We start from the raw sequence: 26530 nt of genomic DNA, 5'->3' as shown, positions 1-26530 counted from the left end.
CTAGGTTAGTCTATGGCTGTCTGAAGTGGTTCTCAATCAGAGGCAGGTGTTTATCGTTGTCTCTGATTGGGAACCATATTTAGGCAGCCATATTCTTTGAGTGTTTCGTGGGTGATTGTCCTTATGTCCTTGTTTCTGTCGTGTGTTAGTTTGCACCTGTATAGGCTGTTTCGGTTTTCGTGTTACGTTTGTTGTTTTCGTATTGATTCGTGTTTTTCCTTGTTTCATTAAAATATGAATCACAATAGCCACGCCGCATTTTGTTCCGACTCTCCTTCGCATATAGAAAACCGTTACAGGGTGCTTTGCTGCAGGATGGACTGGTGCACTTCATAAAATGGATGGCATCATGAGGGGGGGAAATTATGTGGATATATTACAGCAACATCTCAAGACATCAGTCAGGAAGTTAAAGATTGGTCCCAAATGGGTCTTCCAAATGGACAATGGCCACAAGCATACTTCCAAAGTTATGGAAAAATGGCTTAAGGACAACAAAGTCAAGGTATTGGAGTGGCCATCACAAAGCCCTGACCTCAATCCTATAGAAAATTTGTGGGCAGAACTGAAAAAGTGTGTGCGAGCAAGGAGGCCTACAAACCTTGAGTGTATGTAAACTTCTGACCCACTGGGAATGTGATGAAAGAAATAAAAGCTGAAATAAATCATTCTATCTACTATTAATCTGACATTTCACATTCTTAAAATAAAGTAGTGATCCTAACTGACCTAAGATGGGGAATATTTGCTAGGATTAAGTGTCAGGAATTCTGAAAACTGAGTTTAAATGTATTTGGCTAAGCTGTATGTGAACTTCCGACTTCAACTGTATGTGAGAATGCCATTCATTGACTACAGCTCAGCGTTCAACACCATAGTGCCCTCAAAGCTCATCAATAAGCTAAGGACCCTGGGACTAAACACCTCCCTTTGCAACTGGATCCTTGACTTCTTGACGTGCCACCCCCAGGTGGTAAGGGTAGGTAACAACACATTCACCACGCTGATCCTCAACACAGGGGCCCCTCAGGGGTGCGTGCTCAGTCCCCTTCTGTACTCCCTGTTCTCTCATGACTGCATGGCCAGGCACGAGACTACAACACGATCATTAAGTTTGCCATTGACACAACAGTTTTAGGCCTGATCATCGACAACTACTAGACAGCCTATATAGAGGAGGTCAGAGACCTGGCCATGTAGTGCCAGGACAACTACCTCTCCCTCAACGTGAGATGATTGTGGACTTCAGGAAAAAGAGAACCGAGCACGCCTCCATTCTCATCAACGGGGCTGCAGTGAAGCAGGTTGAGAGCTTCAAGTTGTCCACATCACCAACATGGTCCAAGCACACCAAGACAGTCGTGAAGAGGGCACGACAAAACCTATTCCCCCTCAGGAGATGGGCATGGTCCCCATATCCTCAAAAGGTTCTACAGCTGTACTATCGGGAACATCCTGACTGGTGGCATCACAGTTTGGCACTACAAAGGGTAGAGCGAATGGCACAGTACATCACTGGGGCCAAGCTTCCTGCCATCCAGGACCTCTATACCAGGCGGTGTCAGAGGAAGGCCCTAAAAATGGTCAAAGACTCCAACCAGCCTAGTCATAGACTGTTCTCTCTGCTACCGCACGGCAAGCGGTACTGGAGCACCAAGTCTAGGTCCACGAGGCTCCTGAACAGCTTCTACCCCCAAGCCATAATACTCCTGAACATCTAATCAAATGACTACCCAGACTTTTCGCATTGACCCCCTCTCTTTTACACCACTGCTACTCTCTGTTGTTATCATCTATGCATAGTCCCTTTAATAACCCTACCTACATGTACATATTACCTCAACTAACCGGTGCCCCCGCACATTGACTCTGTACCGGTACCCCCCTGTATATAGTCTTGCTGTTGTTATTTTACTGCTGCACTTTAATTACTTGTTACTTTTATTTCTTATTCTTATCTGTATTTTTTTAAACTGCATTGTTAGTTAGGGGCTAGTAAGTAAGCATTTCAGCGCATGTGACTAATAAAATTAAATGTGATTTGACAATGTAAAACAAAACAAAGGAAATGTATGTGTTTAAAAAAAATGGAAAACAGGTGGTGGGGATTTGGGTTGTGGATATATTTATTAAGCTTACAGGCTTAGCAGAGGCAGCTGCCAGCAATGTGTTTAACTTTCCATTCATACCACCTTTGTTGGTATACCCTGGAAAACCTGGCACATACTGTATAATGATCAAATCAACATGGGGTTTAGTTCTTCGTCTACAAATTCAACAATAAAACCATTTGATTCATAAAAATATCTAAATGTTATTATAATCCTATAATTGTAAAATAACTTGTTTATTATATACAAATTTGTCAACAAAATATACGTAGTGTATGTGCTGTTAATAAATGGGTATTCTTGCATTTATAAACATCTAGACTAGAGTAACATGTTAAAAACAATAAAAGCTTATTTATAAAGCATTTATAATAGCTTATCAATGAACATTAGATTAGCACATTAGGTGGGTCTCTAAAACATTCAGACATGTGTTGCCTGATTAATAGGAATTAGGAGGTATACTCATCATGAAGGAATAAAGGAAATGACTTGGAGGATTTTTGTGAAACTAATATAGTATGTTATAAATGTAATATAAATGTAATCAACTAATATAAATGTAATCAACTTTGAAAATACATTACAAACTTTAGGCAAAACAAATAGCTCCATATAATGTATTTATTTAATTAATATTTTCATCAAAACAAAACACTTTACAAAGACTGTTTTTTAAATCAATATACAAAAAGGAACAGTTTCTTATATATTTCCGTTACATTTAGCTATATATTTTTACTCTAAAGAATAATACAAAATGAGGTTCATGACATTTCAAGCAAAGAGTGAGCAGAATCAAAAACATTTTGATGTACTATCACAAGTCACAACAGTTGGAGAGAAAAAAATATATATACAGATAAGCAAATTATAATACATCATATTTATGACTTGAAGAACATGTTTACAAATCCTTCAACATACATATTTTCTGCAAATCAATGGATGGATTCTTAATTTGAAACAATGTCTGTCTGGGAGGACAGTGATGTATTTGACATTCCAGACAATCAAGAGATTCCAATGAGTGCAATCTACTTCCTACAATGAGAATGTAATTACAATTCAATTCAATAGTTCTTCTGAGAAGGATTTCTTGTGTTGTCTTTAAGGGACTGATGGATATCTTCTGAAAATATATAAATAAAACAAACAAATTAGTGCATGATATACACATACACATGCTCAGAGTTAAGTGTCATGTTAAATATCAGTCTTGGAAAACAAGGCATTGTCTTGTTCACAATATACCTTTCCATAAAAATATTCAATCACAAAAATATGTTATGCCTTGCAGATTGAGGTTGTAAAGAGAAACTGTGCAACTATGAACTCACTCTAACTCATCCACAGTCGAAGAGTCATCAGCACGTTGAAAACGATGGTCTTCAGGAACAGAATTCTCAGGCCCAGAATGGTCAGGGATAAGAAATTGATCTTTGCATCTAGAAATGGAAATACCATAGTGATCAATATCTTATATTATAAGTAACAAGTGCAAAATAGGGTGATATTTTTTGGAGACGTTTGATCATATCACAAATGAGAGAGTAAATGCTCAGATATGTACCTGTGTCAAAATACCAGTTTGCTTCACATTTCTCTGAACCAACGTCTGGCAAATAGAGAAAATAAATAGTTAAGTATATCATACAGTATGGTTAGTGGCAACATTTGTATTTGTCATATTAATATACACAAGTGATGTTCACAATGAGTGCAAATACATACGGTAATATGCTGTGATTTGGCATCATCTGAAACATACCTTTAGTGCAATTTTCTCCGAGGGCAACCTGGCTGTAGTAGCTGTCCCCATTCACTCTGGTGGCCTCTGTCTTGTTGAAGACTTCCAAGTGCGTAGTAGCATTGTGTGCGCTGAAATCTGTAGCCAGGCAAGCTGTGGTATTTCTTGACTTCAAGCTGTAGTAAAATGGTTCATGTTTCTCTCCTGTAAAACATAAAAATAAACATTTAAGACCTTGGGTCTCCATTTCTAATACCTTGGTTGGATTCAAAATAGTGGCAGCATGTCGAATAAAGAATGATGTTATATCGGTTAACTATGTCTAAGCATTTAAAAAATGAACTGATCTAACAATTTTTCTAAAAATACAACATGGACACTGATATTGGCAAAATGGTGGTAGTTGGCCAGTCAACCAAGTTCCGATTATACAACTCAAAACCATTATCTCTCATTTGCAAGAATGTTTAGAATAACTACTTTAGCCTTATGCTGTGAATATGCTGATTCGACATTTAATTGAACCAACTGTAGTTCCACTCCACAATGAGACAGTTATCAAGCTAGCTGTCAAATTGGCTGTTCTAATGTACACTACAATATCATTTTCATTCGTTTTTTTAAGAAAAAGTGTAATCCCTTACCCAAAGATTGTCCCAGACATGGACCTACCCACAAAAACCTGTTTTCGTTTCTGTAACAGATTTCTTACGGAAAAATAACTAAATCATGTTGGCGAATTATATACCCCGAACATCAATCATATCAAACATATACTGTACACCCTTAACAAGGTCAGTGTCAGATTTATGTCTTTAACTCCTGGCCTAGTTGTCAGGTTTCTTTATGAAGTGGCATTCAAGGTAGCTATCGCCAGTTTTTACACTTTATCTGTTCCTATATGACCACTAGGGGCTGCATCTTAACTTATAGATAAACGCAAAAAATTTAGTATATTGAATTAATCATGCATTGATTTAATGGGAGAATTTACTGAAAATGCATGTCATGCCCCATGATTTCAAATTAGGATTCAGACAGACATTACAAACCTTTGGTGATCTAAGCAGAAATACTTTGTTTGTAATAATACTGAATCATTTAAATCACGTAAGAGTAAGATTTTACATAGGATCTTTCAAATGTAGTACTTACTGGCCTCAATAGTGATATTTACCGCAGTTCCAAAAACAAGTTTATTGATTCCTGTTCCAGTCACTCACAGTGCATTAGCTGTGAGCAATACCATTTATCATTACCTAGCTACAGCAAATTAAATATGTAGCGTAATTTAAATAAAGATTAATAAATACATTCAATTTTTTATCAATTCTAAATTATATGTAAATATGTTCAATTCACTGATTGTACATACGAAGTAGTTTAGTATTTCAAGTAATGGCTATTTTTTGTGGCAAGATTGCAATTGACAATATTTATTTGTCATTTTAGCTCGTGAGCAATATGTTTATAATGTTTATCTAAAGTACTGTACTGTGATCTACTGTTACACCATTTTCAGATGATTTTTACATTTTCTCAGAAATACTTTTTACCCAAAACGAATAGCTTACAAATTGGATAAGATCTGGCATTTTACACTTACTTGTCATAATTAACATTTTGGTTCCTGAACCAAATGTGATCTTCTGATACTCATTCACACAATAACTTATTCTCATACAAAAACATAACAATGGAAGGGGAAACCAATTTGTTAAAATGGTGTGTTTTGTAATTATATGTATTGTAATTCTTATAATAACGATGAGGTGTAAATGTCTACCAATAATCATTATAGGTACTACAGCCCTACTTCACAGCTATAGTAGCAAGTTAAATGTAAAATGTTACCAAGTTACCAATACATCATTTTTAAGATATATTTTCTATAATATTTATTGCTGCTACTACTACAGCTACAGCTGCTACTACTATCGTAGACACATTTTAAACTTACTTGAATGCAAAATTAGTTGGATGCCATTTCCAAATGATATTTTGAATCCACTTGTCACACATACATTGGCCTCATTACAAAAACAAACAACTCGATTTTACTTAAAATTGTATGTACAGTTTCCTCTTAGAATTTGCAAAGTTCAAAGATGTAGCATTTCAAGACTGAGGTTCTCACATTACTGATTGGTCAAAATAAGTTTAGATCTGCTCAGACTTCATGTATAGTTTCACACATCCTAAATTGGCTATCAATAACATGATAAAAATTAATCTGAGTCGGATGCATGTTGGTTAATGATAAGCAGCCTACGTGAATAGCTGAATTGTTAATGGAGTTATAGAAATGTGTTGCTTACAGTGTTGTATAGTGTATAGTCTCCGTTAAATTATCAAATATGAATTGTTTAAACAACGTAGTACAAATGTAAATAATATGACATAATACTATGTAGATACTGCACTTACTCGACAGAACAACACATTTTGTTCCACGACCAAAAATGATTTTGTTGAAGTTGTTATTCACACACTGATATGTCCGATTGCAGAAACAACCCAACAATATTTTGTTTAACCCACAACAAGGAACTGCCTTTATTGAAATACCAAATCTTGAAATACCGAATAATAATAAAGTATTACCAGTAAATGGACTTACTTGAATCAATTATTAATTTTGTTCCGCTCCCAAAGGTTACTTTGTTATATCCAGAATTCACACAACACTTTCCCCCATTACATAAACCCCCCTCTAACATGTGAATTAAATAGCTTTTCCCATGAAAGAACTCCTGGGCTCTGCCATTCTCATCATTTCTAATGAAGTTGTTGACTAATTGATTCATTAATCGTTCAAGGTTTTAATACTTCTGTTCACAATCAAAGACTTAAAGGCTTTGTTCTCACCCACAACTACATTTTTGAACTCATGAACTGTACGCAATAGTTCTTAACGTCTTATAATGTCATTATAGTCTACTAGTTTCATTTGGCCATTTTAACAAGTTTTGATCTTTATCTTATTTACTATCTTTACTATTCATTTAACCTATAATGAATCAATTAAATGCAGAGCATGTCAAATAAAGAATTATGTTACATCAATTAAAGGTCCAATGCAGCCGTTTTTATCTCGATATCAAATCACTTCTGGGTAACAATCAAGAATGTTAAAGTGGTCAAGAAGAAACATAAATAGTTTCTTAGCAAAGTGCAGATTCTCAAGCAAGAATCTAGCTAGGACTATCTGGTTCTAGTCGGGAGGGGAAAACTGAAAACTGTCTGTTATTGGTGGAAAGGTTTGGAACTCTTTTTCTTATTGGTCTTTTAACTAATTTACCGCCTGTTGATGTCACCAGTCAGGCCAAAACTCCATCCCATCAAAACAGGCTGGAATTTCAGGCGGTCTTTTCAAAATGCACTTACACTAAAAGGGTATTATCCTAATTTTCACAATTTCACAGTATTATTCCAATGTTCATAGTGTGGAAAGATATGGGCTTTTACCTATATATGAGCGCTTTCAAACATTAACTGATATAATCTTTTTTTTTTAAATACAACATGGACAGCCTGATATTGGCAAAATGGTGGTAGCTGGCTAGTCAACCAAGTTCTTACTCTAAAAAACATTATTTCTAGTTTGCAAGAATGTGCAGGTCCAGACAAATATCTCGAATAACAATTTTAGCTTTATGCTGTGAACATGCTGATGTTGCATTTAGTTGAACCACCTGTAGTTCCACACCATAATGTGACAGTTATCAAGCTAGCTGTCACATTTGACAATTCCAATGTGTGCTATATTGATGAAAGTTTCTTTGTGATTTGTTTGTTTGAAGAAAAAGTGTAATAGTACTAGTCACACAGACATAGACCTTCCCACGAAAAACTGTTTATGTTTCTGTAACAAATTTCTTATGGAAAAATAACCAAATTATTTTGCCGAATTATATACCCCGAACAACAATTTAGAAACACCTCATAAATCATTAACAAGGTCAGTGTCAGGTGTTTTGCTATAACACCTGACTTCTTTGGCATGTTTCTTTATGAAGTGACATTCGTGTAGCAATCTCCAGTTTTTACTATTCACTATCTGTTCCTATATGACTGCATCATTAACCTATAGATACAAGCACATACATAGGATATTGTGTTAATCATGCATTGGTTTAATGGGAGATTTGAATGAACATTCAAGTCATTCACCATGATCTCATTATACAATTCGGCCTTCAGTGAACTACAACGAGTTCCTCTGATATTGGAAATACAAAACTTTGGAATTCTAAGCAAGGAGTACTTTGATTGCCATTTGTAATAATACTGGGCCAGTAAAATCACCTAAAATGAAGGCTTTACATAGGATGTTTCAAATATAGTACATACTGGCACCTCTCCTTCCAGTTCTCTGCTGCCAATGACTGGAACGAACTACAAAAAATCTCTGAAACTGGAAACACTTATCTCCCTCACTAGCTTTAAGCATGAGCTGTCAGAGCAGCTCACAGATTACTGCACCTGTACATAGCCCATCTTTAATTTAGCCCAAACAACTACCTTTTTCCCAACTGTATTTATTTATTTTTGCTTCTTTGCACCCCATTATATCTCTACTTTGCACATTCTTCCACTGCAAATCAACCATTCCAGTGTTTTACTTGCTATATTGTATTTACTTCGCCACCATGGCCTTTTTGTTTACCTCCCTTATCTCACCTCACTTGCTCACATTGTATATAGACTTATTTTTCTACTGTTTTATTGACTGTATGTCTGTTTTACTCCATGTGTAACTCTGTGTCGTTGTATGTGCCGAACTGCTTTGCTTTATCTTGGCCAGGTTGCAATTGTAAATGAGAACTTGTTCTCAACTTGTCTACCTGGTTAAATAAAGGTTAAATAAAATAAAAATATATGAAAAAATAGTGATCTTTATTCCTGCTCCAAAAATAAAGTTTATTGATTCCTGTTCCACTAACACAGTGCTTTAACTGTGAGCAATAGCCATTTCTTTAGCTAACTACATCAAATGAAAACTGTAGTAGAAATAGAATATAGACTTTCACAGGTTTTAAATATAAAATAGTTGTAAAAATAATCATATTTTTAAGTGGTGCGATTGAGATCGAGAATATCTATTTGCAAGCTTAAATCTTTTGACAATGACACTGTCATAACAAAACATGTAAAGTTATATTATTTCAAATGTAATTCTTATTTTAATAAACACTTACGTGACAGGACAACAACTTTTGTTCCAGATCCAAATATGATTTTGAAGTTGTTGTTATTCACACAATGATAGGTCAGGTTATAAAAACCTGACCCCAAAAAGCCCGGCAAAGAATTTATTAGAAATCTAATGTTTTGAAGATCTACTTATTAGATATGCTCTGGAGAAGAACATACTACAATTAAAAGTATATTAATATATCATTACGTCATAATTAGAATTAGCAATTTTAAAAGAGATTTCACATTTCATTATCAGCAACATGATAACATTGATTTGGGTCTGATATGTATTGGTGAATGGTAGGTGGCCAACATTAATAGTTGAATTGCAATAGATTCAGTTATAGAAACAATACAATACAGTACAAACGTATCTAGTATTAGTTACTACTATGTAGATATAGTACTTACGCGAAAAGACAACAAGTTTTGTTCCAGAGAGCAAGTTTTGTTCTATTATCAATTTTGTGACACTGACAAAGGTTATTATGCTATATCCAATATTTAGCCCCATTGCAATACCTTCCTTAACAACATTAATGGGATAACTTTCCCCATGAAAACATGAGTTCTCACATTCTCAAAATGTACGAGGTAGTTCACAAATGTACGAGGTAGTTGTACGAGGTAGTTCTCAAAATTGTTAAGCAATATTTAGCACTTGTGTGGTCCTAACATACAATTGAAGTTTTAAACCAGTCAAGTGTAACTAACAGTTGTTATTTTGTCACAATATTCCATTATATGTTTTACTTCATAATTTCAACATGTATTTTATTAAAATTTGGACATCTCTATATTCACTATCATTTTAACCTAATGTATCAATTAAGAGTCAAACCGCTAACGTGAAAATCCTAACCCACAATCTATTGAACCTAATAAAATGTTTGAACAAAGTATTTTTTTAGAATTTTTAATCAACTTACTGGCTCGTATAATTAGTTGGGTTCCAACTCCAAATGTTATCTTATATCCAGTATTCACACAGACAATGGCCTCATTACAAGAACCCTACCCGTTAACATGATTTGACTGACCATTTGATTATAGGCCTACAATAAGATTTATTTTCCATATCAAGTTTGGCAAGATTGTCAAAACTCTCGCTGCTTAACTTATTTCTGATAAAGGTAATTACATTTGAACCTGGCTGAAAATAAATGGTGTGTCCTGCCGAAAGTAGACTTTGTTCCATCCATCATTCATCCATAATTTGAAAATGTGAAGACCCATTGCATCTTAACAAGTAAACCTTATAAAGGTTTGTTGCTGCTGTCAAATCTATATATATATATATACTCACTTAATTCAATTATCAATTTAGTTCCTACTCCAAATATGACTTTCCGGTTGTTAGCATTCACACATTGCATTAGTACTCAGCAATAACGTACCCCACAACCTATTCCAGGTTAAAATTGTGTGATAGCTTATAGAACATCCATAAATGCATCTACAGAATAATGTCCATGTAAATGTGTACTAAATGTATTTTTTAAATGTGTTTGGACAATAGAGTAAATATATTTGATCACTATCATATTTTGTTTGTCAATTTGTTTAGAAATATTAATTCAAAAAATAATTTCTTAACAGACATCATCCACCGTATTACATTAGAAAACAAGAATTTAAGTTTCCATTGTTTTGCTTTTAAAGACGGCCTGTTTTATAGTGTCTATGAGGACATTTACGGTAACCATATCTAAATAATGTTGAATGTTTTTGTAACAAACAAGCCTTTTTGAATGCATTTTTTAATGTACTTGGAATTTATTTTTAATACTTACTGGAATAAACTGTCATCTTTGTGCCAAGTCCAAATATAACTTTGTTGGTTCCGTAAGTCACACTGTGTTGCATCTCTTAGCAATTACTGCCGCAAGTGTATTTTCTCATTTAAACAAAATGTACTACAAATGAGTTCACATTAGTGATTTACAAATTATAGTACAAAACAATAGTAGTTTGGTTGGATTATTTTCAAATATTATATTCATTTTTGAGTGGAGGAAAATGCTATCAGCATGTGTTATACTAGTGGGATAGAATAATTAATGTTATTTTTGACAAGACAAAGTAAATATAACCATCTCCACCAATTTAGTGTATTCAGTTTAAAATGCAGGACTTTCCACACAATCAAAATCTTTGACTTGGACATTGATTTGGAAACAACGGTTGTATTTGATTCCAATTTTCCGAAATGTGAAATGGTGAGTGAAATTTCATTCCTTACTAGATTGTACTGACAGAGCGGTTCCCCTTCCAAAGATCAGTCTTCGTGTCCCATCATTCACACAGTAACATATGACATAACAGAAACACTGATCAATGTCTAACTTTAAAAAAACGTTTCTCATGTGGGATACTGCTTTTAATCAAACTAATTTGGATCATTGATATTTTCCCTTCCGACACAATGAGTCCACTTAACATTGCCATAAATCATCCCCCTGGAGTATTATGTAATCTGTGATTAACAGAATCAACAAAGGTCAGGAATTACTCACTGGTTTCAATGATCAATTGAATTCCTTTTCCAAAAATGACCTTCCTCAGTCCAGAGTCAGTCCCACATTGCTTGGGCCTTAACCAAAATTTTTTTTTTTTGCAGCATGCATACTGTAATAAAGCTTCAATTGTTTCAGTAAAGTTAGGTATATAAAAATGAAGTCTCTGGGTTAAACCAATTAGATATTGAATCACTTCAGTCTACGTCCAATATTTGTTTCGAAGGTTGACAATTAAAATATTGTTGATTGATTGAGCTGCAGTATAATTATTTTTCAAAACTTGAGACCAACCTATTAAATCAACAAATCTGAACCCCACATTGTTTCTTACTTATCTCTACAGATAGGGATGTTCCACTCCCAAAGATGAGCTTTCCCACTCCAACATTCACACACTAAAAACGGTCTCAGCAAAAACGATCACAGAGAGACCAGAGTTACCATGGAGTGATCACTTTTAATGATGTAATTGATACTGACAACCATTCTTAAAACGCAATACATTTATGATGATCTACACCACTATCTTGTTTATGCACTTACTTGAATTGACCGTCAACTTTGTTCCCTGCCCAAACACAAATCTGTTGACTCCGACAGTCACACAGTGTTTGATATGTAAGAAAATACATGATTAGGATTTTAGACTGTCAGGATTGGTGAATTTAGTATATATTTTAAATGACACTAAACTTCTCAGAATATAAAAACTAGTATCAACTGGTTTCTCAGATATAATTTTAACATTCACCCTTTGCAATTGCCTATTTTATGCCAGGTATGCAATGTTGCTTTAGTTGTCTTCTGAAACCCTACTGTATGGCCTTTCAAACCAAAGCCACATCAACTAATTAAATACATTTCAACATGATTTCTTACTTGTTTCTACAAACAGCGATGTTCCACTGCCAAATAGGAGGCGGAACAAATAGGTGGTTCAAAACTATGACTGTTATTTTTATGTATATTTCAACTTAAAAATATGAATTATCTAGTTTTTCCAACTCAACTTTATTCTCTGAGTTGCCATGACTTAAACACATATAACTTCTGTATAACTTCTATTTTTATTTTGAACCAATTAAGTTTTTACAGTGCAGATTACTAGATACTACATAGGCTGTGGTGTAATGGCTATTTGATGCAGCAATTTTTGCAAATAACATACATTGGCAGCTATCCTAAAGTAATTGCCTAAAGTATGTGCATGTGTAGTTTGTGCATTTTTATGTGTAGTTTGAGCATTTACTTGAGTTGACATTCAACTTTGTTCCATTTCCCCAACATTATCACCTAAGAGTAAGGTTTTACATAGGATGTTTGCAATGTAGTCCTGGCCTCAATAGGAATCTTTACTCCAGTTCCAAAAATATGTTTATTGATTCCTGTTCCAGTCACAAAGTGCATTAACTGTGAGTAATAACCGTTTCTTTATCTAGCTTCATCAAAGAAAACTGTAGTAAAATGTAATAAAGAGATTTTCAAAGATTTAACATATTTTGAAGCGGTGCGATTGCAAAACGACAATATTTATATAAATGTTTAAATCTATTGACAACGACACTATAGTCTGATGAAATGTCATATAAAACTAAACATATTAAGGTTTATTGCTTAAAATGTCATACTTATTTTAATATACACTTACTTGACAGCACAACAAGTTTTGTACCAAATCCAAATATGATTTTGATATTGTTGATATTCACACAATGATATGTCAGTTTGCAAAAACTGAAATACTTAACTGCAACTTAATATTTTAAAGATCTACTAATAAGATATGCCCTACAGAAGAAAATTTGCGAATTACACTAATATTAATGTAATAATTGTATTATAGTATTTGTAAAGTTCAGAGAGATTCAGCATTAGTATTTGTCAAAATAACTCAGACTTCATGTATACTTTTCATATATACTTTCTCTGTGACTTCAAGGTATTACTATCAGAAACATGATAATATTGATTTGGGTCTGATGCGTATTGGTTAATGGTTGGAGGTCTACATGTATAGTTAAATTATTCATTGATATATACATTTGTTGCTTACAATGCTATACAGTGTGTAGTCTACTGATATCTAGTGATATAATATTACATATGAATGGGTTTAGACAGTACAAATATACAGTAGCTAGTATTACTTATTGCTATGTTGATATTGCACTTACTCGACAAGACGACAACTTTTGTTCCAGATCCGAATGTTATTTTGTTTAAGTTGTTATTCACACAGCGATATCTCTGGTTGCAAAAACAACCCAACAATGATAGCTGTTAAACGGAAATTCCAAACTGAAAATTGATGATTTAAAGATCTAGTAGTTTAGAGATGTGAACAAGAAACCTCATTCGATCAATAGTTATGATTAATCTTCGAATAGATTTTTCAACTGGATTTGGTAACACTTCTGTAGTAATGTTGTAATAATGTTGTTAAATTGTAATTTAGTGATTACTTTATAATTGCATAGTAAGAGTAACACAGTTATCCCACAATAAGGAACTGTCTTTATTGAAATATCGCATCTTGAAATATAAAATAACAGTATTTCTAGTCAATTAACTTACTTGAATCTATTATCAATTTTGTGCCGCTCCCAAATGTTATTTTGCCATATCCAGAATTCACACAACACTTTGCCCCATTGCATAAACCTTCCTTAACAACACCAATGGGATAATGTTTCCCATAAAAACACATTTTCAAACATGTAGTAATGCTGTATGAGGTGGTTCACTAACTTAGTAAGCTATGTTTTACACTTAAAAGTAGTATTGAATATTTGTGTTCATACTCAAGGACAAAAAGGCTAATTCCATTATATGTTTTACTTTGTCATTTTAACATGTTGTTTTTCTTATGATTTGGAGATCTCTATTTTCCCTATCCTTTTAACCTTAATGCATTAATTATGTGAAAATCCTAAATCACAATTTATTGAACCTTGTAAAATGTTTGAAACAAGTCATTTTGCATACTTTTCATCAACTTACTTGCTTGTATAATTAGTTGGGTTCCGACTCCAAATATGATCTTATTTCAATCATTCACACAGGCAATGGCCTCGTGACAAAAACCTTACCTGTTGACATGATTTGACTGACCATTTGATCATAAGCAGTAAGATTTATTTTCCATATACAGTAAGATTTATTTTCCATATATATTTTACCAAGATTGTCAATACTCTCACTGCTTCATTTATTTCTGATAAATGTCATTCAATTTTAACCTGGCTGAACAAGTTCCCAGCCAAAAGTAGACTTTGTTCCATATATCATTCATATAATTTGAAAATTTGCTGCTGTCAAATTATACTAATTTGAAAAATACTCACTTGATTCAATTATCAATTTAGTTCCTGCTCCAAATATTATTTTCCAGTTATTAACATTCACACATTGAATTAGTATTCAACAATAACTTACTCCACAGTTTACTCCAGGTTATAATTGTATGATAGTTTATCGAACATCAATAAATGCATCTATAGAATAATTTCCAGATAAATGGCTACTAAAAGTATTATACTAAATTTGCTTGGACAGTGGGTAAAAATATCAGATCACTATCCAATTTTGTTTGTCAGTTACAACCTGGCTGAATAATAACTTTTATGCCTGCACCAAAGTAGATTTTATTCCATCCATTGTTCACATAATTTGAAAGTTTACATGCCAGCTGCATCACAACAAATGAATCAACAAAATGTTTGTTGCTGCTGACAAATTCATATTATTAGAAAAAATACTCACTTGTTTCAATTATCAATTTTGTTCCTGCTCCAAATATGACTTTACGGTTGTTATCATTCACACAATGTATTAGTACTCAACAATAACCTACTCCACAATCTATTCCAGGTTATAATTGTGTGATAGTTCAGATCACTATTCTATTTTGTTTGACTATTTCTTTTAAACATATTTAATGAAAAGTTGTATTTCTTAACAGATATCATTCTTTCTATTGTTTTAGAGAGCAACGAATTGAGTGTTGATTGTTTTGATTCTTACTTTTCCCTGTTCATATATCTCCTTCAAAAGATTTTGAGACGCTTTCTAGAGTGTCTATGAAGACATTTACATCAACCATGTGCAAATACTATTATCCTCCATGTTTACGTAACAAACATGGCTTTTAAGAATCATCAGCCTCTTTGCGAAAGAGGTGAAAGATAGTCTTACTAGATTCTACATTTAGATGTGTTCCACCTCCAAAGATCAGCTTCCACGTTCCATCATTCACACAGTAAGTATGGCCAATCAAAAAAACACTGACCACCTTTGTGCATTTTTACATTCTATTTTCGTATATCTTTTTGATGTTCAGTTGATTCTGTTTGGAATACTTACTGGAATAAACAGTCATCTTTGTGCCAAGTCCAAATATAAATTAGTTGGCTTCATAAGTCACAAGGTTGCATCTCTTAGCAATTACTGGTTCAAGTTATTATGTTATTTAAACAAACTGTATCACAAAGGATTAGTGACTTACTAATTATAGTAGTTTGTTTGGAATATTGTCCAAATAAGAGTACATTGATTCATCTTTGGGTGTCTAGACTTTAAACATGTAAAACATACATGTTAGTAGTGGGATACTATAATTGGTGATATTTTTGACAAGACAAAGCATATCAAATATATTATGTGTATAATCAGCTAGAAGCACTCACTTGTCTCAATGATCAGTTTAGTTCCAGATCCAAATAGGAATTTCTGGATTCCAGACGCAGTCACACAATACATCAAGCCTGACCAATAACCATCTTCCCCAATTTAGTAATCAGTTAAAAACACATGGCTTGTCACAGGATCAACATTTTTGAGTTGGACATGGATTTGGGAGGCATGGTTGTATTAGATTCCTATTTCAAGGAAAATGTCAAATTCCACTAAATATAGATGTACATGGACTTCGAGCCAGTGTTTCTTCTAAATGAACATTTCCATAAATGTGAAATACATGACATTTGTCTCCTTACTAGATTGTATTGACAGTGTTGTTCCAGTTCCAAAGTTCAATCCTCGAGTTCCATCATTCACACAGTAACATATGGCATAACAGGAACACGATTCCACAATGTTTGGGGTTGGTACACTCATCAATGTTTTAATTGTAAGATAATGCAGTCATTTATTTTATGGATTTTTTAAAACAAACTAATTTGATGACTTTGCTCACTCTTGATTAAAGTACATTTGGTGTCTCGGGAATTGTTGGCACCAGATATGCATTATGACAGTCAACAGAATGTTGACTTCCACAATCTACAGTTGCGCCATGGTCAATGCGATCAAGCTAGCAAATCAATTAATGCTAATACCTAAGCCTAGATTTGATGTCTTTACTTGTCTCTACAAATAGTCATGTTCCACTCCCAAAGATGAGCTTTCCCACTCCAACATTCCCACTCTAAAAATAGTTCAACAAAAACAATCACAGACCAGTCACCATGGAGCGACAACTCTTAAAGGAGTTATCGATAATTGATAGCTTATTTTCTTTTGTGCAAATACTGACAGTCATTCATAAAATGCAATACGTTTATGATCATCCACTTCACTATCTTGTTTATGCACTTACTTGGATAGACCGTCAACTTTGTTCCATGCCCAAAAACAACTCTGACCCCAACAGTCACACAGTGTTTGTTATCTAAGCAAATACATGATTTGGATTGTCACGATGTGAGAATTAAGTCTATATTTCAAATGACACTCAACTTGTAATTGCCTATTTAATGCTTCAGTTGTCTTACGCAATCCTACAGTAAATCTTTCAAATCAAAGCCACATCAACTAAATTGCATTTCAACATGGTTCCTTACTTCTTTCTACAAACAGCGATGTTCCACTGCCAAAGATGATCTTTTCTCCTCCAACATACACACACTAAAAACAGGCTGAGCAAAAACTATCACTGTAAATGTTTTAGCTAGTTGAACTTGACTTAATGTTAAGTTGGATGAACTTTTATATTATAATGTCGCTAGTACTTTATGAACTAGTTTTGTCAACTTAACTTGGTTCCCCGAATTGACAACTTAAACATTTAGACAGCCAGGTAACTTCTGTTTTCTACGTTGAAGCAATGCAGTTTTTACAGTGCAGATTACCAGATGCTACATATGAGTAGTTAGTGGGGTTATGGATATATGAGATACAGTATTACTATCTGTTTTTGGCACATATTATAAATTGGCAGCTAAAATATGTGACAGTGTGTAGTTTGTGCATTTGTATGTGAATCGTCAGTCAACTTTGTTCCATTTCTCCAACACTACATTAATATTGAAATAATTGAACTAACTTGAGTCAACAATTAATTTTGTGCCTGATCCAAAGATGATTTTTAGGCCATCAGTAGCCACACAACTAGAACCCACATTACATAAGCCTTGGGACAAAAGACTAGTTAATTGTTCCTTCCAATATTCATACGTTTTCATAATGTTATGTTGCAGAACCCTGATTAATCCAATCTTTTAAATTGCATTTGCACTTACGTGTGTCAACAGTCAGCTTTATTCCTTGACCGAATACAAGTTTGTTCGCACTTGTCACACTGTGCTAGATCCCTTAGCAATTACTCATAGAGTACTACTTCTATAAATATATCAGATTGCATACATTGACTTGGTTTACGTTAGTGCACAACACCATGGGACTCATTCAAAAATGTAATTACCTGGATCATTCAATAGCCATCTATTTATCTTAACTTAACATCTTGTGATCTGTTGAATCTAGTACAATATTTAGAACTTTTTTTTTACTTACTGGATTTAATTATTAATCTTGTGCCTGTCCCAAAGACAATCTTGTAACCACCTCCAGTAGTCACACAGTATGAATTCACATTACATAAACTGTACAGGCTCTATGTTGACAAGTTAGAGTCAATTTGACCAATTCAGGAGATGTATTTAAGTTACAATCCAATCTTTTAGAAGGGACATTAGTTTGCAATTTTAGATTTTTCAACTCTTGATATGGAATTTTATTTTAGTACCTCAATTGCCCGAAATGAAATGGGCCCCACGTCTGTTTCTGGCTACTCATAGTTTAAATAAAAGATGATAGCACAGTATCAATTGGCTCAAACAAATAACAGGTGTAACAGCTGAAGTACCATGCAACAACATGTTACTACACTGTAATTGGCGTCTGCCTGTGTAAATACCATGTAAACAGGCCACCTTTAAAAAAAATATATATATATATATATATATATATATAATTTATTTTTTAAATTTATGAACTTACTTGAGTAAACTATTAATTTTGCGCCTGTCCCAAAGATGATTTTGTTGAATCCATCAGCAGTCACACAACATGAACCCACATACATAAACCTTTTAGCAAAATACTAGTTCATGTTCTAAGGCTAAGAGCATTTCACTGAGAAAAAAAACACTGAAACTCTTTAGACAGTTTAGATCATTTTTTCATGAACTTACTCAATCAGTGGTACATTTAGTGCCTGTTCCAAAAAGGATTTTGTCGAATCACTGCGAAACAGACTGTAAATGGTAACACTGTGTGGATCAGTTTGACATGATTTTATACACATTTGGGTCACTTTTAAATCGATCTTTAAGATATGGATTTGACATCAATTGCATATTCATCCATATTGCCTCATATTTGTCCTAGTTGCCTCCTTTTCGCCTTGAACAATAACTATGAATAACTACCTTTTCTGACACAGATCTTTTCTGTCAGCTTCAACCACATGTCATTTTAAGTTTAAAGCTAGAACTACAAGTAACTGTCATCTCATCTAAGTCATGTTAGCCTATTGATTGAAGGTTTATGTTGATGCGATACCATAGAGTAGGCTATTTTAGGGTACTTCACCTCAGTTCAGACTACCCTCCTAAATGGATTTGAATTGAAAATGAACTTACTTGAGTTAACTATTAATTTTGTGCCTGTCCCAAAGATGATTTTGAATCCATTCGTATTCACACAACACGAACCCACATTACATAAAGCTCTTAGCAAAATAATGTCCTCATCTGCTATTGAATTGATTTCTTCGCTGAAACAATACCTTGTATATAGTCAGTTACAACTATGTGGAACACTCAACAGAAAGTTTGATTTTGGTACCATTTTTAAAGACTGATTTTACACTTTTGGATAAACTTTTCAAATCTGAATCCTTTTGCATTTCAATTAATTACCTAATGATGTAATTTGTCCAAACGATCTTTAACAGATTATTGAAAATTAACTTACTTGAGTTAACTATTACTTTTGTGCCTGTTCCAAAGATGATTTTGTTGGCTCCAAGAGTCACACATCAAGAACCCACATAGCATAAACCTAGAATGTCTTCTAATAAGTGGATGATTCACTGAAGTAATACCTTGAAAATAGACCAAAGTATGATTACTTTGTCTTTATCTAAATTGCAGATCTGTAATCTACTTGCAATGATGTAAGATATCTATTAAACCATATTCTGCAGCATTTCATCATAATGATGACACATTATTTACATATTTATTAATTCCATTATTTCATTTTTGTGAGTGTATTGTTAGATATTAAGTCACTGTTGGAGCTAGGACAAGCATTTCACTACACCCACAATAACATCTGCTAAATATGTGTGTGCGACCAATAACATTTGATTTGATTTGGATTAATGTTCACAGAAAAATAATCAATGCCATTTCCAGAGGTCCTCTTTGGAGAACATTTAGGAAGCTGTAAGACATAGCATTTAGAACTCCTTGGGCTTAATAATACCAGCTTACAACACATATATGTACTGTAAGTAGTCAGACTGAGACAATTTTAAATTGAAGGATTGGTATAAGTATGAGCTACAGTATTAATATCTGTTTTAAATCTTACTTGATTCCACAAAAACTGTTGTTCCACTTCCAAAGATGAGCTTTTGTCCGCCAGTATTCACACACTAACTATAGGCTTAACAAAAACAGGAGACCCCCAACAGCAGAGCTTCTAACTCATCATAATCAACATTCACATACAGTGAATACACTGTTGTATCATTTGTTGTTGTAATCTTCTTATTGTATTCTTAAATGACTCAACTATGATTAATCTTACCATTTAAAATGTGTTTTTACTTACTTGAGTTAATGATCAGCTTTATTCCTTGACTATATTAAACCAATTAGATATTGAATCAATCTTTAGTCTGCATCCAATATTTGTTTAGAAGATTGACAATTAAAATAATGTTGATATTTTGAAATACCAAGTACTGTAAAAGTATTACTAGTAAAATAAACAAACTTACTTGAATCAATTATCAATTTTGTGCCGCTCCCAAAGGGTATTTTGTCATTTACAGAATTCACACAATACTTTTCTCCAGTACATAAACCCTCTTGTACAATGTGAATGAAACAGCTTTTCCCATTAAAGCACTCCTGTGCTCTGCCATTCTCAAAAATGCATATATTTGGATGAGGTTCTTCACTAATTGATTCATTAATCGGTCAAGGGTTGAATATTTCAGTTTACACTCAAAAGCTTAAAGGCTTTGTTCTCGCCTACGATTAAAGTTTCAAAGTTATTAATCGTACATAACAGATATTAATTGTACATAATTGTACATCATATATTGTCATTATACCTGATAATAGTTTCATTTGGTCATTTTAACAAGTTTTGATCTTTATCTTATTTTCTTTTCACAAACAAATTAAAAGTAAAAAATGCTCATGTGAAAACCCTTTTCGACAAATGAAATTAGTGAAGGTACTAGCATCAAATCGTTTTTTTTTTTCAACTTACCTGCTTGTACAATTAGTTGGGTTCCAACTCCAAATATGATCTTATATCCATCATTCACACAGACAATGGCCTCATTACAAAAACCTAATCTGTTAACATGACATGATTGAACATTTGATCATTAAGATGCATTTTCAATATCTGTTTTGTCAAGTTAACATGCTCATTGCTTTACCAAATTATGATAAAAGTAATACAACTGTATATTACAATCAGTCCATCCCAAAGTAGATTTTGACCCATCTATCATTCACACATTGAAAAAGTTGTAATACTTTTTTTTAATAAGTAATAAACAAACAAAAGATTTGTTGCTGCTGTCAAATGAATGTTTAATTTAAAAAATACTCACTTTTTTCGATGATCAATTTAGTTCCTGCTCCAAATATGACTTTCCAGTTGTTACCATTCACACATTGAATTAGTACTCAACAAGAACCTAGTCCAGGTTGTAATTGTGTGATGGTTCAAAGAGCATCCATAAATGCATCTGCAGCATCATTTCCATATAAATGCTTACTAAATGTATTATTATAAGTGTTTAGACAGTGGGTAAATATATCAGATCAGAGGCCTATTTAGTTTGAACATTTCTTGAAACTTTGAATGAAAACACTGAATTGCTTTAGAAAGCAAGGAATTGAGCCCACGAGGACATTTACATCAACCATATCTATATACTGTTGACGGATTGTGTATCAAACAAGCATTTTAAAGTATTGACTTTCTCTTGTTGGAAGAAGTGAAAGATAGTTTTTGCATTCCTTTTTTGTACATATCATCTTTGTGCCAAGTCAAAATATATGTGTTTGTCTCCACAAGTCACAGTGTTGCACCTCTTAGAAATGACTGGTAGAAGTTATTCTACAATGTATTACAAAGGAGATAATATAACTGATCTACAGTTTATAACACAAATAATGGCAGTTTGCTTGGATTACATTGATTATTTGGGTGTCTGCACTGTAAATATACAGTATAAACACATATTATAGTAGTGGGGTATAATGTGTGTTCTTTTTTATGATAGAAAGTATATACAGTGTCTCCCGTGTATAATCAGCTAGAAGCATTCACTTGTCTCAATGAATAGTTTAGTCCCAGATCAAAATAGGAATTTCTGGGTTCCACACTATACAACAAGCCTGACCAATAACAATTTTCACCAATTTAGTAACTATTAATTCAGATTAAAATGAAGAGTTTTTCACAGAATCTAGAAACTATGATTCTATTTGATTCCTATTAGGTTACCTGGGGAAACCTGGGACAGCAGGTAGCCTAGTGGTTAGAGCGTTGGGCAAGTAACCAAAAGGTTACCAAGATCGAATCCCTGAGCTGACAAGGTAAAAATCTATTGTTCTGCTCCTGGCCAAGGCAGTTAACCCACTGTTCCCTAGGCTGCCATTGAAAATAAGAATGTTCTAAACTGACTAGCCTAGTTAAATAAATAAAAATTAAAAATGAAGTATCAGATTCAACAATTTGCTTCTTCTAAGTAAAGATTTCAGAAAATTTAAATAGTGAGTTAAATTAAGTTCCTTACTAGATTGTATTGACAGTGTGGTTCCCCTTCCAAAGATCAGTCTTCCCGTCCCATCATTCACACAGTAACATATGACATAACATAAACACTGTTTCACTAAAGGGGTTAGGACCACTCATCAATATTTAACTTAAAAATGTTTGTGAAGTGGGATACTGTTTCTGGGTTATTGATATTTTCCCTTCCAACACATTGAGTTCAATTATCATTGCCATAAATCATCAGCCTAAAATATTATGTCATCTGTGATTGACAGAATCTACCAAGGTCAGGAATTACTCACTGGTTTCAATGATCAATGCAATTCCTCTCCAAAAATGACCTTCCCCAGTCCTGAGTTAGTCACACAATGATTGGGGCTTAACTAAAAATGTATTGTTTGCAGCCTGTATACTGTTATAATGTTAAGTATATCAAAACGCAATCTCTGAATCAAACAAATTGCATATATAATCACTCTTCAGCCTATGTCCAATGTGTGAAATAGCCTACCCTTTGGTATCGCATCAACATAGCCTATTGATTGTGTTGTAATGACATGTTGTTGAAGCTGACTAAGATCTGGGCTGTTGCTGTGTCAGAAAAGGTCCTTCATAATTATTTATCAAGGCAAAAAGGAGGCAAATAGGACAAAAAAAACAACTGTTGATTGATTTCATTTTTTTAGTCTTACTTGTCTCTACAGATAGTGATGTTCCACTCCCAAAGATGAGCTTTCCCACTCCATCATTCACACACTAAAAACAGGCTCAACAAAAATGATCACAGAGAGACCAGAGTTACCAAGTAGCAACGACTCTTAATTGTGTTATTGCTATTTCATAGTGTATTTTTTGTGTGTGAATACTGAAAGCCATTCTTAAAACGCAATACATTTATGATGATCCACACCACTAACTTATTTATGCACTTGCATGAATTGACCATCAACATTGTACCATGCCCAAACACAACTCTGTTGACTCCAAAGTCACACAATGTTTGATATTTACCAGTAAACAAATACATGATTAGGAATATGGATTGTCAAGATTGGTGAATTAAGAATATATTTCAAATGACACTGAACTTGTCGGAATAGAAAAACTACTATCAGCTAGTATTTTTCTCAGACATCATTTTAACGTCCACTCTTTGTAATTGTGTATTTAATGCTAAGAATAAATTGCTGCTTTAGTTGTCTTCTGCAACCCTACAGTAGGTATTTTCAATCAAAGCCTAAATAAAGACATTTCAACATTGATTCTTACTTGTTTTTACAAACAGTGATGTTCCACTGCCATAGATGAACTCCAGCATACAAACACTAAAAACAGGCTGAGCAAGAACAATCACTGTCATGTTTCGTATATTTAAACTTGAAAGTATAAATTGCTTCGTTTTTTTTCAACTCAAATTGATTATCTGAGTTACCATAACTTAGAAATGTAAGTCAGCAGCGTAGCTTCTGTTTCTATATTAAACCTATGCAGTTTTTCTCATGTAGATTACTAGCTACTACATAGTCTGTGGTGTTATGGATAACTGATGCAGAAATGTTTGCAAATACTATCAATTGGTAGCTATCCTAAAAAGGATTGACAATGTATGTGTATGTGTAGCTTGTGCATTTGTACGTGCAGTTTGTGCATTAACTTGAGTTGACATTTAAACTTTGTTCCATTTCCCCAACATTACGTTTATGTTTTATTAAATTAACTTACTTGAGTTGACTATCAATGTTGTGCCTGATCCAAAGATCATTTTTAGGCCAGCAGCAATCACACGACTAGAACTCACATTACATTAACCTTCTGGCAATAGACTAGTTCATCCTCTAATAATGCAAAACTTTAACGGAAAAACACACTGAAACTTGTACACAGTAATTGATTTCAACAATATTAGAGCAAGATAAAAAATGAACTTACTTGAGTCAACTATTAATTGTGTGCCTCTCCCAAAGATAATTTTAACATTGCCACCAGTAGTCACACAACATGAACCCACAGTACATTAACTATAAAATACTTTGATTTATGGATCCTTCAACTCAACATTTGATTTGGAATCACATTATTTCCCAGTAAGTACATCTTGTTGTGAGCCTTTATGTTCATCAATAAGATGAAAAAATGACTTGGTGTGTTGGACCGAAGGGACAAATTAAAGACAAATTATTGATGTAATACTTACTGGTTTCAATAACTAGTTTGGTCCCTGTTCCAAAGATGACTTTCCAACTTGTTTGAGTCACACAATGCATCTGCCTTGAACAATATCTATGAAGGACCTTTTTTCTTGATTTTAAGTTGAGGAACTGGTTATACGTAAATACTGTTGTTCCAATTCCAGTATGATCAACATTAGTAGTCCTGTTTACGTTTTTATAATGTTATGTTGCACACTTACGTGAGTCAATAGTCACCTTTATTCCTTGACCGAATATACGTTTTTTCGCACTTGTTACACAGTGTTAGATCACTTATCAATTACTCATGAAGAACCAGCTTGTATTTGGTTGACGAATTCTATCAGTTTGCTTAAATTCACTTGTTTTACATTAGTGCAGAACACTATGGACTCATTAAAGAAAAAATTAACCTTGATCATTCAATACCCATGTATTTATCCTAACTTAAATCTGTTCAATCTAGTACATTTAAACAGTGAATATTGGCACAATGCACAGAAAATAATTAACTTACTGGATTTGAGTATTAATCTTGTGCCTGTCCCAAAGGTAATCTTGGAACCACCTCCAACAGTCACACAGTATGAATTCACATTACGTAAACTAAACTGTTTTCCCTGAATTGATTATCATGAAATGTATTCAGCCATAACTCTGATTTTGATTCATCCTTGTTGGAATAAAATCAAATATCTCAGAGTTAATTGGCACAGAAAACAGTTATTACAGTAAAGTACTGTAACACCAAATCTTGTATCACAGTGCCTCATCTTTCTAAAGATCTATTTGAACTGTACTGTGTATAAGAATATGTATGTGTAAATAGTGTTTTTGTTGTCTCTTGGTGTCTTTCCTATATATATAACTCTTATTTTTTATTTTTTTTATTGAATATAATATAATATCTTATCCTGTTCTTGTTTATTACTGTTCTGGTCTTTGTCATGTATATTTGGATGTGGTACATATTGTACACATTTGGGTCACTTTGAAAATTGCTCTTTTAAGATATGAATCTAAAATAAAGGGTATATCCATCCTTATTGCCTAATATTTGCCTCATTTTTGACTTGAACAAAAACTATGAAGGACCTTTCCTGACACAGCAACAGCCCAGATCTTAGTCAGCTTCAACAATATGTCATTTTATATACAAAGCGAAAACTACAAGTAACTTTCTTTCCATCTAAGTAATGTTGAATGTGCATTACATAAATCGCTTAGCAAATACAGTGTTCTCATCTGCTAGAGACTTAATTTCTTCACTGAAATAATACCTTGAATATAATCAATTAAACCTGTGTGGATCATTCAACAGAAAAACTGTCGATTTATAAAGACTAATTTTGCACTTTTTCAAATCATTTTTTAAACATAAATGTCTGTTTAAAACATTTCATTTCAATTCAAACTACCTCATGGTGTGAGTTGTCCTAA

At 33.5% G+C, this 26530-nt stretch overlaps 1 gene segment (V, D, J or C); it reads right to left on the bottom strand.

Annotated features, from left to right (window-relative positions):
* Positions 1–2721: 2721 nt before the first annotated feature.
* Positions 2722–26530, bottom strand: part of LOC135514342 (T-cell receptor alpha chain constant-like) — a 42323-nt gene continuing 18514 nt past the window's right edge. The window contains 4 exon segments of the C gene segment in view: positions 2722–3243; positions 3452–3559; positions 3685–3729; positions 3883–4065. Of these exon segments, the coding sequence occupies positions 3453–3559; positions 3685–3729; positions 3883–4065 (335 nt within the window).

Source organism: Oncorhynchus masou, chromosome 3, assembly GCF_036934945.1.
Source record: "Oncorhynchus masou masou isolate Uvic2021 chromosome 3, UVic_Omas_1.1, whole genome shotgun sequence".
Taxonomy (NCBI): Eukaryota; Metazoa; Chordata; class Actinopteri; order Salmoniformes; family Salmonidae; genus Oncorhynchus; species Oncorhynchus masou.
This window is presented reverse-complemented; position numbering and strand designations above follow the sequence as displayed.